Source organism: Elephantulus edwardii, unplaced genomic scaffold (genome assembly GCF_000299155.1).
Source record: "Elephantulus edwardii isolate Elephantulus edwardi_28Jun2011 unplaced genomic scaffold, EleEdw1.0 scaffold00003, whole genome shotgun sequence".
In the NCBI taxonomy this organism is placed as follows: Eukaryota; Metazoa; Chordata; class Mammalia; order Macroscelidea; family Macroscelididae; genus Elephantulus; species Elephantulus edwardii.
The window spans coordinates 17,810,470-17,827,417 of record NW_006399753.1 but is presented as its reverse complement, the minus strand read 5'-3'; the positions used below and the strand labels follow the sequence as shown (position 1 = coordinate 17,827,417).

The 16,948-nt window shown below is 37.3% G+C and overlaps 1 protein-coding gene across 1 annotated transcript in view; it reads right to left on the bottom strand.

Annotated features, from left to right (window-relative positions):
• ATAD2 (ATPase family, AAA domain containing 2) overlaps positions 1 to 16,948 on the bottom strand; it is a 67,208-nt gene that overhangs the window by 31,532 nt on the left and 18,728 nt on the right. Inside the window, exons 3-8 of the mRNA XM_006879467.1 lie at positions 9,584 to 9,636; positions 8,307 to 8,472; positions 6,816 to 6,918; positions 6,493 to 6,580; positions 4,885 to 5,067; positions 4,159 to 4,276 (exon numbers count right to left, since the gene is read on the bottom strand). Of these exons, the coding sequence (XP_006879529.1) occupies positions 4,159 to 4,276; positions 4,885 to 5,067; positions 6,493 to 6,580; positions 6,816 to 6,918; positions 8,307 to 8,472; positions 9,584 to 9,636 (711 nt within the window). The remainder of the gene's footprint in view (positions 1 to 4,158; positions 4,277 to 4,884; positions 5,068 to 6,492; positions 6,581 to 6,815; positions 6,919 to 8,306; positions 8,473 to 9,583; positions 9,637 to 16,948) is intronic.

Here is a 16,948-nt window from a genome sequence, read left to right as displayed (position 1 = left end):
TTGGCATGTTTGACTATGTGCCCCATACAACATCGAAGATATTACTATCTATTACTTACTCAGTAAGCTATCACTGTTAAATGAGCCATAGTGACAAAGTATTAATACGGTGGGCTGCTAACTGCATGGTTAGCAAATCTACCAGCCACTCTATGGGAGAAAAATGGACAAACTCCTCCCATAAAGATTTACAGCCTCAGAAATCTGGTAGAGGGAGGGACACCGTGAGTTAGAATCAATTAGATGGGAAAATCTAATTGCTAATCCTGAAAAAAAAAACACACAAAAAAACCCCAACAACCCAAAACCCTTTAATTCTGAAACACAGATGGTTCTGAAACAAGAGGATTGGATACCAAATTGTAGAAACAGAAATCAATGAGTAAATAATCTTCCACTTACCCACCTATCCCAAACTAGTTATGATCAGCTTAAGTCTAAAATATCTAACACAAGTCTGTAATTTTACATGAAAAAATATTTAACATTACAAGGCTTAAACTTCTCATAATACACAAGACTAGCCCTACAATTAATAAAAAGTACAGGGCACTCTATATCTGATAATCCTAATTAAAACTCTACACAAATACCTGTTGGTAGGCTAACTATACAGTCAACAATCAGAACACGTCATTGATTTGCTTAACTATTAAAGTCTCTTGTCTAATCTGTTGTACTCCTATTCTACTCCAACAATCTATACTTTATACACTACTATACTGGTAATCTTTTTATTTCACAAACCAGTGAAGTTACATAAGCAAGCTATCATAGTCTGCTGAACTGACATTTCATTTCAAAAGTTTGACTTGCAAAGAATTTAAAAAAAAATCAAAGTATAGTTAAGCACAAAAATCAAACCTGTTGAGTGTGAGTCAACGCCAGTTCTGTGACGTGTACAGGACACTGCAGAAGTGTCTCATGAGGCTCCTAAGGATGCTAATGCTACCTTTATGGAAGCACACTGCTACATCACTCAATGGTGGTGGACTGTTGATTGGAGGTAATAACTAAAGAGTACACTGAAGGAACTGTTCTAAAGTTTATAGTGGTGATGGCTTTACAACTCTGAACATATGAAAAGCTATTAAATTGCTTATTTTAAACATGTACACTGTGTACTGCTGTTAGGTGTTGTCAAGTCAGAACCAATTCATAACTGACCCTCTAGTGGGTTTCAGAGACAGTAAATTACAAGACAGGAGACTGTCCATCTTATTCTCAGAAAGAAATTATTTGGTGGATTCAAACTGTGTTTCTTTGGGTTGGCAGCATAACCCCTTACCACTAAGCCACCAAAGCTTGTAGTCTGTTAACTGTAGAGTATGTGGATTACATTTCATAAAGGTTCTGTTAACACAACACAAAAAAAAAGTTTAAAGGATGTCAAAACTAATACCAAAGGAAGCTAGTAGATCAAATGACGTGGCTCAGGAGACAGCATAAATATCTTAGATTTCAATTTAAATTAGAATCTTTCATTGGTCTCTGAAATCCCCAGACTCTGGTTTATAGCACTTGGCCCACAGTAGGAGTTGAGTACTTATTCAATGGTTGGAGAGGGAAACAGTACTAAGGAGCTATGCAACAGTATGAGACTGTCAGAGGCAAAGAAACTAGACTGTGAGCCAAATATGGAAGCCCAAGTGGTAAAAAAAAAATTGTGCCTTCTGCAAGATGCTTGATAGTTGACAGCTAGAGGTAGCTGGGGAACACAGATACTCCATTAATGATGGGAGAAGAACTTGTGCTGAATCAACTCAAGGCCCCATTTCTTGACCCAAGGAGCCAGGACAGCTATCGTGTCAAGGACTTATTATTCAAAATGGCTTTCCTAGCTACTGACTTTGCCACATGCAAGAGCAGGATCATATAAATAGGATGTGTTAGTCTACCCACAGGGGATTAGCTAGTTTCGCCATTAAACTGAGCAGATTTAGAGCAGCAGAATTTGGGAAATCTCCCCATGAGCAAAGACATAGCAAAGAATGTATTGTGCGTCCTTGAGGGGCAAAGATTCCTGTCCGCACCACTCAAATTGGGGCTGACAGAAGCAGCAGAAGCTGCAAGAACTAAGAACTAGAGACCAAATGTGTAACCGAGCTGACCTTGGGACTGCTAATTCATGTAGTCAGAGCTAGGAGCCTTTGCTCAAGTTTGCTGAAGGATGGAGTGGGGACAGGGGTAAGATGTATTAATTAGGACTAAGGACTAAGAAAGCTTTGGAATAGTGGCCTAAAAGTTGTGAGGCTGAAGACTGAGGGAGCTATGAGCACACTTTGAAAGCTGTCCTGATTGAGAGATTGCATCCTGTTGCCTGCCTGAATTGTAACATGTTAACCTTCCTAATAAATCCCGTAATTGTATGTTTCTATGAAGTAGTAATTGGTAATTGTTATTAAGTTTCTATGAAGTCCTAGCTATTGCAAGGATCTCTGACACAGTAGAACAGTAGGATTGCCGCTGGAATGATAGAAAGTGGTGCAGGGGGCATTTCTGACCTTCTGGGAATTAGTACATACTGTGGATTCTGTTGATGGGGGGCAGGTCCTCACTGTGGAGTTGGTAAGAGGTCAGACTTGGCTATCCTCAGGTTACCCTTGTTCATTTTACAGAGTACCGTGTATTACTCTCCTTTTCTGAAAATTATGAACTTCACTACCAAAACACTGGTCTTCTAAATGACATTCTAAGGAGTCTTAAAAATACTGATAATGTTAAAATAGGCTTCTGTTTGAGAAAAAAAAAGAAAAAGAAAAGAAAAAAATAAAATACTGATAATGTAGCTTCATTTCAAGTCATAACCCTGACAAGTTGGTTGTTTTCTCAGTCCTCAATCCTTCTAGGCCTTCTGAAGACAAGATGAAACATGAAATTGAAAATGTAAACTTGAATTTTTGACAATTTTAAAATTAAAGTTAAACATCAGAGTATAGTTAAACTGTTGTGTGCCATCAACTTGGAACTGACTCATAGCTGATCCTCCAATGAGTTTTCAGAGGCAGTTAACTACACAGGAGAAGACTGCTCATTCTTCTCCTGCAGAGAAGCTGGTGAATTTTGTGTGCCTTTGGGACTGCAATGCAGCTTTTTACTATTAGGCCATATTGTTACTGTGTACCATCAAATCAGAGCTGACCCTCCACTGAGTTTCCAGACACAGTTTGTTAGCATGGGAGAGACTGCCTACTCTTCTCCCATGGGGCAGCTGGTGGATGTGAACTGCAGACCTTCAGTACTGTAGCACAGTTTCTTACCACTAGGCTACCAGAGCTCCCTAGGCCATATAAGGGATGTAAAAAGTGCTTTATATTTTTTTGAAGAGAGGAATAGATTAGCACTTCAAATTAAAACATGATTGTTTCTTGTATGACTTCCCAAAGCTACTCAAGCAGTTACAAGACTTTGATTTTACTTCTGGATAAATAACCTAGTAAGATTAGGGAGAAAAGTACCACTTTCCATACCAGTTTCATTTTTCTTTTTCAGTTCTCACCAATAAGCTTTTCATTATGGACTACCTCAGTGCAGTTATCACCCTGATGATCCTAATACATCAGAAAACTTTTCATACTGATAAGACTAGTTAAGTAACAAGAATTATTTCTTTAGGCTAACTCTGACAGAAAAGCAACTACTAAGATGAAGAAGAAAAAGAAATACATGAATAATTTCAATAGTCAAATAAAATAATGTTGCCTACTAAAACAGACTGAGAAAAAGGAAACTAGTTATGTAGCTTCGAATGTTTGCCATTGTAGGAAAATCCCTGTGGTAGCATGTGGCAGCAAGACTAAAACTACACTCTATCTCACTGTGAATATTAAACAAAACCTGGTTATATAATGTGTTTAACACAAAAAACCAGGAATACAAGAAATACTGAATAAAACAGCAGCTGTGTTAGTAGGAGTGTGGGATAAAGGTATAAACTACCTTACCACGGTAGTTACTAACACTTCTATTAGTGGAAGAAAACAAACAAAAAAAAAAATAAAAACCCATTCAACGATAGTAGGTAAGCATAGAGCTAAACTCTCCCAAACAGAAGATTCTAGAATTCTATGCTAAAATACCCAATTCTAAATTTAGAATTTTATCCTCCCACAGTCACATTTATGTTGTCATAATTGAATCACTATTTGAGAACCAAACCTGTTCAGTCGTTTACAGTAAGGACTTCTTGGTCCAGCAGAAGACAATCGGTATCTTGGTCTTGCAGGAGAAGCAGGGCCACTATAAAATATGTTGGGCTTTCTCTGATGACGAGGTTCTAAAACGGAAAAATAAAATTTTACAAAATGGCTTCTTCACAATATACAAAAATATATGTGAAGGTATTTTTATTTTTCATCTGAATATCTACAAAGGAGCTAACCATGAAAATATTAGTATATGTCTATTACAGGATATTTAACTGTTCACCTTTTAAATCTGCAGGTTTGCTGCTGAAAATATTTCCAGCAAAGATACTGACTCATGCTGGCCATAAACCACCATTATGATAGTGCTGGTGCGTAACAGGTGATTATCACACCTGCATGGATCTGCTCATCAGGACAAAGGTACAGTAACATAACTCAGCAGTAACCCTTACAAATGAAATGCAAAGCCATGAAATAAAGGAATTAATGGAAGACACAGAAGATGTCAAAACAAATCAACTATCTGCTCTAGTCAATGCTACCATTTAACTTTCTTTGGAAGAAAAGACTTCTTGCAAATTTAGTACACGTTACACAAAGACAGTAGCCAAGAGCATTTAGCAATACTGTAACATGAAAATTACTGAGGGGAAAAAAGAACTAAGAAGAATGGATAAAGATAAAGCTAACAAAGCAATATATGCTCCCATTTAAAAGAATTATCTACAGCACTTACTTTCCAATGGAGCTTGGTAGTAAACAGTAGCTTTTCTCTGTCTAAGATAGTATCGTTTTTGATTATCTTCTCCATCTTCTTCCTCATCATCTTCATCCTCCTCATCATCTTCATCCTCCTCCTCATCTTCTTCATCTTCACCATCATCTTCATCCTCTTGGTCTTCACCTTCTTCAGATGATTCTACAATTAAGAAACATTTGCTTCCAAAAGGATACTCTCCAAAATGTTAACTAATGTTTACACAGAGAAAGTAGTTGGAGAATGTTGTTGATTGCCTTCGAATTGAGCACAGCTCATAGGGACCCTATGAACAAAAGGCCCGAAGCCTTTCTACAACTATTAACATTTATCAAAGTTCATAGAGTTTCCAGAGGCATGTTGTTTAGGAAGTAGATGCCACTCCTGCTTCCAAATCTGTAACTGTATGTTATTGTTGTTATGTGCCATTAACCGTGACATATAGCGACCCTATGTACTAATAGCTCTGAACTCTGCCTTGTCCTGAGCCAGTCTAATTCCAACACACCAACCCCTATTGCCCCAGTTATTTTATCAATCCAGCTTACCTGGGTTATGAGTTTAGACTTTAGACTATTTGGAAAGGGTGACTAATTCTTTTCAATAATAAATGGAAATTTTTAAAACTAAAACAAAATTTAAAAAGGCCAGCATAAAGACAAATTTGTTGTTGTGTGCCTATGAGTTTTAGAAAGAATCAACTCATAGCTGACCCTCCAGTGGGTGGTTTTTGGAGGTAGTAAATCACATGGGAAGAGAATGCTTATCCTTCCGCTGTGGATGTGAATCACAGGCCTTTGGGACTGCAGCAGGGCTTCTTACCCCTGGGCCACCAGAGCTGCCTTCTGGCAGAAAAGTATGGGGAAGCGGTTGGAAGAAGTATAGAAAAATGATTACAGGATATTTCCAATAAGTATCAAAGTTGTTGCTAATTTAACCAATACAGCTGATCATACTTACTCTTCCAGTACAGCATGGCGTCAAATTTTAGCACCTTCTCATTTCACTATTTTTCCTTTTAAACTTAAATCTGACCTTCCTTCCATCTTGCTAGCTGTCACTGAGCTATATGTACATAAGTCAACCAATTTAACAGTAAAATATCCTCACCAAAACCCTCAGAAAGAAAGGTACTTTAGAAAACCGAATTTCAATCAAGAAATGCTCTAGTAGTTTATGATAATAAATCCCCCAAGCTGAATAACAAAATGTAATTTTATTCACCTTTAAAGTGAAATAGGTAGGATATATACGATTTTGTCTGTAGATATACTTACTATATAATCAAATAAATTTCATCTATTTTATAATTATTGATTCCAGGTAACTTCTCAAAGAATAATTATTCTTTAAAGTTTTCCCTGTCCTCAACTTTTTCCTTTAATTATGACATACTCCAGCATCTGAGTAAAAAAAATTCTTTTTTACTAAATAAAAATCTCCACAGGATTTGAAAAATGGGCAACCTCTCCTTGTGATTTACATCTGAAAAATTTCTGGAGCTGGTTCCAATTTGACAGCATACAACAAATAAAAATGAATGAAATTCAAACCCAGGAAATGGCACAGAAACAACAAAAGACTAACCTGCACTGCCTTCTTGATTATCAGTTGTCTCTTCATCCGTTCTTTGGATACGTTTCCGCTTACTTCTCGTGTACATAGCAAGATTCCCCTACAAACGTTCAAGAAGTTAACATTTAGTACATTTGAGAAAATATTCACTAGTATCTTTTATCTTTCTTAAAATTAAGATACTAATAATTATACACTCCCAAAAGTTCAGTAGTAACTAGTTACCAACCAAGTTAATGTTGAGCAAATATGTGACTAAAAAAAAAGACAGGCATCTAGAAAACGATTAAACTGAAAATTATGAAATTATTTCCATAATGGAAGAATATATTTACTTTTTCAGTTTCATTAAACACTCCCAAATCTTCAAGTTCTCTCATTCGCTGTCTCCGCATCTTCTTCATGTCGTCCATTTTCTGAAGTACAGCTTCAGCAGTGCTTAAAAAATTGATTTAAAAAATCAAATATTAAATCTTTAAAATTTTTCTGCTCTCTAATTTTCGGTTGTTCAATATACCGCAAAGAAACAAAAGATGCAACACAAATTAGCATACATCCAGATTTACTGAAGCATCATTTACAATAGTGAAAACTTGGAAATAACCAGAGGGTCCGTCAACAAACAAATAACTCAAAAAACGGTATATTCACTCGATGGAGTATGATGCATCACTAACAAGATAAAGAATTTGTGAGATATTATGCAACTTGAATGAATCTGCAACAAACTATAATGAGTGACTTCAGTCAGTCACAAAAGGACAAGGTATAAAACTACTAATACAAAAAACTAAGGAAGGATTTATATACAGATTAAGATAATTTTGGAGGGACAAAAAAGATTAGAAAGAGGTGTGCAATTATTATTAAATAGATAAGATGAATGAAGAGAAAGGCAATATACAATTAGGGTTTGACTACATGTTATAAATTATTAGATTACTGATACTTTTCTGGTTCACTGCATGACGTGTGCCACTCTTAAACCTTGTTACGCCATGGGCACATTACCTGTCTGACACTTAAAAAACCCCCACTAGATTAATTAATTTTAATTAATGCTATAAAACAAAGTGTCTATGAATGGCAAACTTTCATGCAAATAAATTTTTAAATATTTAAAATTTATTTAAAAATGACTTAAAAAAAACCCATAAAAAAAATTTCAGGTCTTGAGGTTTCAAGAATCTTTAGAAGTTCTAATTTACATGTAAAAACTATTTTTAAATGTTTTACCAAAAACTTATACAAAGTTATTACATTTATACATAAAGAAATAGAAGTACTTTGTTTTTCATGTTGAGAAGTAACTTAATTAGTAGTTCAATTATATCTTAACCTCAAGAAAGCAAAAATCCTCACCAATGGACCAACAGAAAGCATCAAGAATGAAGCTGTGGATTTTATTTTACTTTGATGCACAATTAACACCCATAGTAGCATCAGTTAAGAAATCAAAAGACATGCCACATTGTGAAACTTGGTATCACATACTTTGGGCATTGTGTTGGGAGGGGTTAGTCCTGGGAAGATGACATCATGCTGGAAAGGTAGGTTAGTGAAAGAGGAAGACTCTCAACGAGATGCGCTGACTGACATAGTGACTAACAATAGGCTTGAACATGGGAGATATCATGAGGATGGCGCCAGACAGGGCTGGCATGAGCTATACTCAACTTGACAGCACCTGATGATGATTTTTCATTCTCCTTTATGCTTCATGACAACAGATATGCTATATGTTCAGTCTGGTCAAAATTCAAGATGCCTGTCCCTCTAAAATTGTTATCAAATAAATGACCTTGATTTAAGGAATTTTTACTTACTTCGTTATAAGTTTGTCAAATAGCACAGATTGGTTCACAGTACTGTAACGACTTCTAATCCTACAGCTGCGGCGAACTTCAACATCACCATTCTCTGCGCGTAAGTGTTCTGTAGTTTGAATGATGTTCCTAGTCCTCAGTGACCGAGTAACTGGGATCACTTTGTCTTAAAAAATGCATTTAAAAATAAAAAAGGAAAGATTTTAAATAATAGTATTTACGATGATTCTAAAACAAACAGTTGAGAACCCACTCAGGTAACAAAACCATAGTAATTTTAAACTTGTTTTAGTAACATTAATAAACAAAAACAAAATTTCAGCATACATCTGCTATATGACCCAACCATTAAACTTTCAAGAGAAAACAAAATACAGGTATTACAAATGTTTAAAGTAGTTTTACTTGTGATAGTTACAAAACGGAAGCAACTATTTATCAAAAAATGAATGGGTAAATAGTGGTTTGCCAATAGGATGGAATACTATTTAGCAACAGAAAGCAATGACATTGAAGAGCCTCTTATTATGCAGAAAGAAACCAGACAAAAAAGAAGGCATGCAGTTTTACTCCATTTATATATAACTCTAGAAAATGAAATCTCAAATGACAGAAAAAAGGACTGGTGGTCACTCGAGAAACTTTGTAGGAAGATGGCAAATGGGAAGGATTAAAAAAGGAGCCTGATGAATGAAATATCTCAGTCACAAAAGGACAAGTATTGCATAGTGCCACTGTTGTAAAACAGGACTGACATACGGGCTGGGGGGAGACTGAGAAAGATGAGATAAACTATGTATACTGCACTGAAACAGATGAGGGAGAGAACTGTCTAAAAGGGATATATGATTATGTATTATTGTCATGACAAGAGTCCAGAGTGAAGGCTGCATAGTGGAGTGGACTTGGGGGAAAGGATTGTATAACAATCAAAGAATTTTTCTTGTACTTTTCAAAGAGAAGAGCGAACTGAGGGGGAGGTTGGGCAGGGAGAAAAGTGCAGCAATGAATGAATGGAAATCCACAAAGTCTCTGTAAACTTTCTTTGAAATAATAAAAAAAAATTTTTAAAAAAAGGAGTCTGAGGAGTTCTTTAAGGGATAAGTATATATCTCATTATCTTATAGCAATGATGGTCTCATGGACATATCCTTCTGTGAAAACCTAATAAAGTATACACTTTAAATATGTAGTATATTGTCTGCATCTCAACAAACCTATAAAAAACATCAACTACATATATCTGGAAAAATGACAATGCCTTTAATGTTACTCACCTTCTTTGCACTCTCCTTTTTTCTTATTATTAGCCTGTTGTCTGGCCAACTGCCTGTAAGAAAGAAAAAAAAAATAGTTTAAATAACTGATATACAAAACAATGTTAAGTCAGCCTGAAGCTACCTGTAGATACCTAAAACACAATGCAGGGGCAGAGAATGAACCAAAAAAGAGAAAGAATATATGTTAAATATAAGTTGTGACTAAAGTTTGTGAAACCTGCGGTGACATTCAATGATACATGCATTAACACTTAAAGAGAATCCATCAAATCAAACAAACCTGAAATAAGAAATCCTGACTAATGATTACATTGAGCGACACAAAACAGTATACCTCATTAAACTATTTTTGAGGACTAAATTTCTGTACTTGGACAGGCCAGGCTGTATCTGTTAATCAGCCTATATATCAAGCTCTTTTGCAAATAAGGAGGTCTATAGTTGTGGAATTAAAATACTATATTTTGAAAAGAAAATCATCCTATGAAAAGGTGATTTTGTGTATTCTTGTTAACAGTGTAAACCAGCAGTAATCCCTTATCTGTCTCAGAACACAAATAAGAACCAAAACAAGCTTTGGAGATGCTCATCTATAGGTCTTGGTCTACTATATTATTCAAACCTGCAGCCACTTTTCACAGAGGAGCCCTCCTCATCAGGTGAGTCTGCACTTTGAATAAATGGGGCCCAATTTATAGACACAATGAATGAAAAGACTTCTTCTATTCCTTTTTGCTAGGTGGGAAAAGAAAATACTTTTTAGTAAATACTTAGGTTTATGAGTCATACTCAAACCTGCCACTGCACCATGAAAGCAATCAGAGGCTAATGTGCAGACATGAGATCACGCTCCTGTGAGACACTGTTTACAATAACAACTCGATATTTGATAAGCTGTGTCAATCTGAGAAGAGCAAAAACTCTTATCCTCTAGAAAATTCAAACCATTCATATACATCCAGAAGATCATGCAATCACAGGATCAAAAGTTAGTAAGAATCCCCAAATGAGGATCCTAGTACATATTCCACCCTCAAGGCAATTACTTTATGTATTATTGTATGCAGCTATGCTTATCATTCTAGCATCTACACTCTGAGCCCCAAAGAGGTTGAAAACAGAGAAAAAAAATTAACCAGAAATAGGAAATAAAGAGATTACTAAACCTAAGCAAAATGACAGCAATGCAAGGATCAGTCAAATAAAGAAACAGTAAAGCTACATAAAATAGAACTCAAAATTACCTCAGGTCACTTCCTATAAGCCACATACAAACGTATCCTGATATTACACCATTAAAATAACAGTACTTATATTCCTAGCAATATTTTTAATAAAAGGTGCTAATTTTTTATTTAAGATGATAGGAAATTTTCGCCACCAATGACAAATGGTCAAAATGAAAATGAAATCACAATAAAACACTTTATATATATTATGACAGTGCAAGGGAAAAAGACAATTTTGGACAAATGGCAGCAAGAATGTAGAGAAACTGGAGATTCCTACATTGTGGTGGGACTGCAAAATGGTGCAAACTGCTTTAGAAAAGAGTCTTGAAAGTTCCTTGAAAGGCAGCTCTGGTGGCCTAGTGGCAAGACGCTGCACTGCAAATTCAGAGGTAAGCGGTTCAAATCCACCAGATGCTCTGCTGGAGAAGGAGAGGGCAATCTCCTCCTGTACCAGTCAGATCTGATTTGACGGTACACGTAAAATAATACAATTAAAAAAAAATTTTTTTTTAAAAAAGTTCCTTGAAACAAACTCTGAAATTACCATTTGACCCATTAATTCCACTTTTATATCTCTCTAAGAAAAACGGGGCGGGGGTAAGACCACAAAAAAATATGTTCACCAGCATTCACACTATTATTATTCATAAATGACATAGTGGCTGGGAAATGAAAATAAATGTCCATTAAGGGATGAAAAAATAATAAATATATCCACTTGGTTTCATGCCATATTATTTAGTAATAAAAAGGAATGAAACCAAGTAGAGGCAATCCTTGGATTACAAATGAATTCTGTTCCTGAGTCTAAGATATTAGTAGCAGCCTAGTTATAAGAAGTGTTAAGTCAATTTGTCCCAAATGCTTGATTTGCTGTATAACACCATGATTTTAGACATCAACAGCCCCACATTTGTTCAATTCTCTAGCTCCTCTACATCCCTGCATTTGGTGTTTACTGGACGGTCACCCAGAGACCCAGACCCATCTGTAAGTACGCAGGCTTGTGACGCAGAGAATGGAGAGCGTTGTAGACTGTCAGTTAAAAGCAGGTGTCCCCCCCCAGAAAAGAACTAGCACTGAGGTCCCATGAGCTTATATAAGCCTCTGGTAGGGTGTGGCTTGTATCCCATCTTAATCCTCTCTCCTTAATAAATACTTTAGCACAAAATAGGTAATCATTGACTAAGACATTCTGAATGCTAAACCATAGACACCCAGATAAGATTTTAAGTCAGAACAGTTAGGTACAGTTTCATATCTAGCATCAATCAGTCAATGTTTGTCTAAGTACATAGTAAATAGTGTATCTTTCTATGTATACAAAGTATTAAGACTTTCAGGTATACACACTACCATAATAATACAGTAATGTTGATCTCATGTTGCAAATTAACATTTGTTCATTCTTATAAAACACTGTATGCACCTCAAATATTTAGGGTATGACCAAGCTGATTTCTTGGCGCTCTTGTGCAATATTCAGCCTCTTCTGACATCAATTGTCTTTTTCCTTGTAAAGACCTTTTGCATTCTTCATGGACAATATCCTTGATCTCTTTCCACAGCTTATTTGGTTTTCGTTCATTAGTGTTCAAGGCCTCAAAGCTGTTCCTGGGTTGGTTTTTAAATTCAGGGGGGGGACAGACTCAAGATGAAATTTTGATTCCAGTGGATATGATTTGACCTTCTTTAGCTTTAATTTGAACTTGCATGAGTATTTGATGGTCTGTTCTATAATCAGCTCTTGGCCTAGTTTTCATTGCTTATATTGAACTTCTCCAATGATTCCTTCCACAGATGAAATTAATCTGATTTCTGTGCATATCATCAGGTAAAATCCATGTGTATAGCCTGCGTTTACTTGTGTTTCTTATAAAAAGATATTTGCAATGAATAAATCACTGATTGTTCAGAATTCCATTATTCTATGCCCAACCTCATTTTTGTCACCAAGTCCATATGGTTTTTTTTAAAAAAGGAAAGCCTTCTTTCACCTTGTTGCTGTGTACCACAGAGTCGGAACCAATCCATAGCTGATGCTCTGTCGGGCTTTCAGAGGCAGTTAATCCCAAGGGAGGAGATTGCACATCCTTCTCCCGCAGAGCAGCTGGTGGATTTGAACCAACTTTCACATTCCAGTCACCAAGTATTATTAATGCATCTTGGTTATATGTTCGATTGATTTCTGACTGCAATAGCTGGTAGAAAGAATTTATATCCTCCTCCTTGGCTGTGGGTATTGGTGCATAAATTTGAATAATAGTGGTATTAACAGGTTCTCCCTGTATGCATATAGATATTATTCTGTCACTCACAATATTGTATTTCAGGATGAATCCAGAAATGGTCTTTTTAACTATGAAAGCGACCCTCTTTCTTTTTCATCATTTCAACTCTGGCGTATATGTCTGATTCAAAATGTCCAATGTCAATACATATCATTTCGCTAATACCTAATATGTCAGCATTTATGCATGCCATTCTTTCTTAACAATGTCCATTTTCCTACATTTATGTTTCTCACACGCTACACTCCAATTATTTATACTTACAACTGTTCCTCCTCCTTTATGTTTGCAAATTTGAGGGTTCAGCACGTCAACCACCATTATCTGTTACTCTACTCTAAGCGTGCTCTACTGTACACAGGGTTTTCGAAGGCCCAATTATTTTGGAAGTGGATGGCCAATCCTTCTTACTGTTGTTGTGGCTGACTGCCGTTGAGCACAACTCACAGCAACTCTATCAACAAAAGACCTAATGCCTTTCTAGAATTATCATCATTTCTCCAGGATCATAGTGTTTCCATAGGCATGTGGTTTAGAAGTGGATACTACTCCTGCTTCCAAACCTGCTCCACCAAACACTGTCCACATTGGGAAATCATTATGGCATCTGACACCCAACAGCACAAGGTTCAGCATCACAGCAAAGCCAGATCACCTCAGAACAGTAAATTGACAAAGAGTGATGTACAAAGTAGAACGTTCCTCCAAAATATAACACTAGTCTCACTTAGCAGTGCTTAAATGCTATCAAGTCTAATACATTTCATAGTAACCATATAAACAAACAAAAAAAAAAAACCTAAACCTTGTTCTATAATTAACATTATTTCTCTATCCTTCTTCCTGTTGTTGTTATGTGCCGTCAAAGACCCTATGTACAACAGCCCTAAACCCTGCTCTATCTCTTGCCAAACTTATTGTCTCTGATACACCTATTCCCATTACCCCAGTGACGGAATCAATGAATCTCATCGAGGGTCTTCTCCTGCACTGTCCCTCCACCCTCCCAAGCATTAAGTCCCTCTTCAAGGACTTATCCCGCCTAGCAACATGTCCAAAGTATGTTAGAGAGAGCTTCAGAATCCTTATCTCCAAGGAGCAGCTTGGCTTCACTCTTTCCAGGACAACTTGTTTTCCTAGCAGTCCATGGCATATTCAATACTATTCTCCAGCACCAAAGTTCAAAAGCATCAATTCTCCTTCTATCATCCCTAGTCATTGTCCAGCTCTCTAATGTATAGCAAGTAATGGCAAAGACCATGGCCTGTATCAGGTGCACCTTAGTCTCCAGACTGACATCGTTGCTCCTCAGTACCTTGGAGAAGTCTCTGACAGCAGACTTTCCCAGTGCAATTCGTCTTTTTTTTCCCTTCCTGTTGTTGTTATGTGCCGTCGAGTCACGGGCAACTCATAGCAACCCTATGTACAACAGCCCTAAACTCAGTCCTATCCTGTGCCAATCTCACTATCTCTGACACACCTGCTCCCCTTATTACCCCAGTGACAGAATCAATCCATCTCAATGGGGGTCTTCCTCTCCTGCGCTGTCTCTCTATCCTCCCAAGCATGACGTCCCTCTCTAAGGACTAGTCCCTCCTTGCAACATGCCCAAAGTATGTCAGATGAAGTTTCAGAATCCTTGCCTTCAAGGAGCATTCTGGCTTCACCCTCTCCACGACAAACCTGTTCATTTTCCTAGCAGTCCATGGTATATTCAATACTCTTCTCCAACACCACAGCTCAAAGGCATCAACTCTCCTTCTATCATCCCTAGTCATTGTCCAGCTCTCCGATGCATAGCAAGTGAATCCAAAGACCATGGCCTGTATCAGGCGCACCTTAGTCTCCAGACTGACATCTTTGCATTTCAGCACTTTAGAGAGGTCTCTAACCGCAGACTTTCCCATCACAATACATCTTTTAATTTCCTGGCTGCTGGTGCCAAGAGTGTTGACTGTGGATTCAAGCAAACCAAAACTGTGAATAATCTCAATCTCTTCACCATCCATACTGATGCTGCCAATTGGCCCAGTGGTGAGAATCTTTGTTTTCTTGATACTGAGTCTCAATCCATACTGAAGACGGCAGTCCCTGACCCTTCACAGCAAGTGTGCTTCAGGTCCTCTTCAGTTTCAGCAAGCAAGGTTCTGTCATCTGCATAATGCAGATTGTTGATGATTCTTCCTCCAATCCTGATGCCACATTTTTCCTCATAGAGCCCAGTCTCCTGGATAACCTGTTCTGCATAAAGATTAAAAAGGTATGGAGACAGGATACAGCCCTGGCATACATCCTTCCCAATTTTAAACCATGCAGTGTTTCCTTGCTCTGTTCGGATGACTGCCTCCTGGTCCAAGTATAGGTCTCGCATTAGCACAATCAAGTGTTCTGGGATTCCCATTCTTCTCAGTCAGCCACAGTTTGTTATGATTGACACAGTCAAATACCTTTCTATAATCAATGAAACAAAGATAGACATTCTTCTGATACTCCGTTCTTTCAGCCAAGATCCATCTAACATTAGCTACAATATCCCTAGTACCACTGCCCCGTCTAAATCCAGCCTGCACTTCTGGTAGCTCTCCGTTGATGTTCTGTTACAGTTGTTTTTTGGATAATTTTCAGCAAAATCATGCTTGCATGTGGTATTAATATTGGTCAATAATTTCCACACTCTGTGGGATCACTTTTCTTTGGAATGGGAACAAATATATCTCTTACAGTCAAAGAGCCAAGTGGTGTTTCCCAGATTTCTTGGCACAACTTGGTGAGCACATCTAAGGCAGCATCTGTTAGTTGAAACATGTCAATTGGTATACCATCAATTCCTGGGGCCTTATTCTTAGCCAATTTTTTCAAAGCAGTCTGAACGTCTTCCTTCATCACCATAGGATCTGGCTCATGTTGTTTCATTAAATTCTTCTGTGTCTGCCAATTCTTTTTTGGTATAATGACTCTGTATCCTCTTTCCATCTTCTTTTAATACTTGCAGGGTCACTCAATATTCTCCCCAAAGCATTCTTAAGTATTGCAACTTGAGGCTTGAATTTCTTCTTCAGTTCCTTAAGAAATGCTGAGCGAGTTTGGCCTCTGTGATTTTCTGACTCCAGCTCTTTGCACATTTCATTGTAATACTTTACTTTGTCTTATTGTGCAGCCTTTTTAAATCTCCTATTCAGCTCTTTAATGTCTTAATTTCTTCCTTCTGCTTTGGCTTCTTGGCGCTCCAGTGCAACATTCAGAATCTCTTCTGACATCCATTTTGGTCTTTTCTTCCTCCTCCGTCTTTTGCACTTTTCCTGGATGATATTCTTGTTATCTTCCCTTAACTCATCTGGTTTTCGCTCATTAGTGTTGAAGGCCTCAAACTGTTCCTGAGATGGTTCTGAAATTCAGGTGGGACAGACTCAAGGTCATACAGATGCTTAGTTTTAGAACAGTTATCTGACAGACAAGGATTTTACCAAGCAGATAAAAGACACCTCCTTTACAGAAATAACCAATACAATCACTGCACCCTACATCATGACCCCACCCAGGCACATGACCTTGTTCCTTCCATTCCCCTAGAGTGCCCAGAAGCCAAAGCAAAGGGAAGTTAAGGAGCTGAATAGAAGATTTCAAAGGTCACCTTGGGAAGACAAGGAAAAAGTATAAATGTGCAAGGAGCTGGGGCCAGAAAATCAAAAGGGCCGAACTTGCTTGGCATTTCTTAAACTAAAGGAACTAAAGAACAAATTCACCCAGCAATTCCACTACTGGGAATATACCCTGAAGAGACCATAGCTGACATCCAAGCAGATATATGCACACCCATGTTTATTGCAGCTTTGTTCACA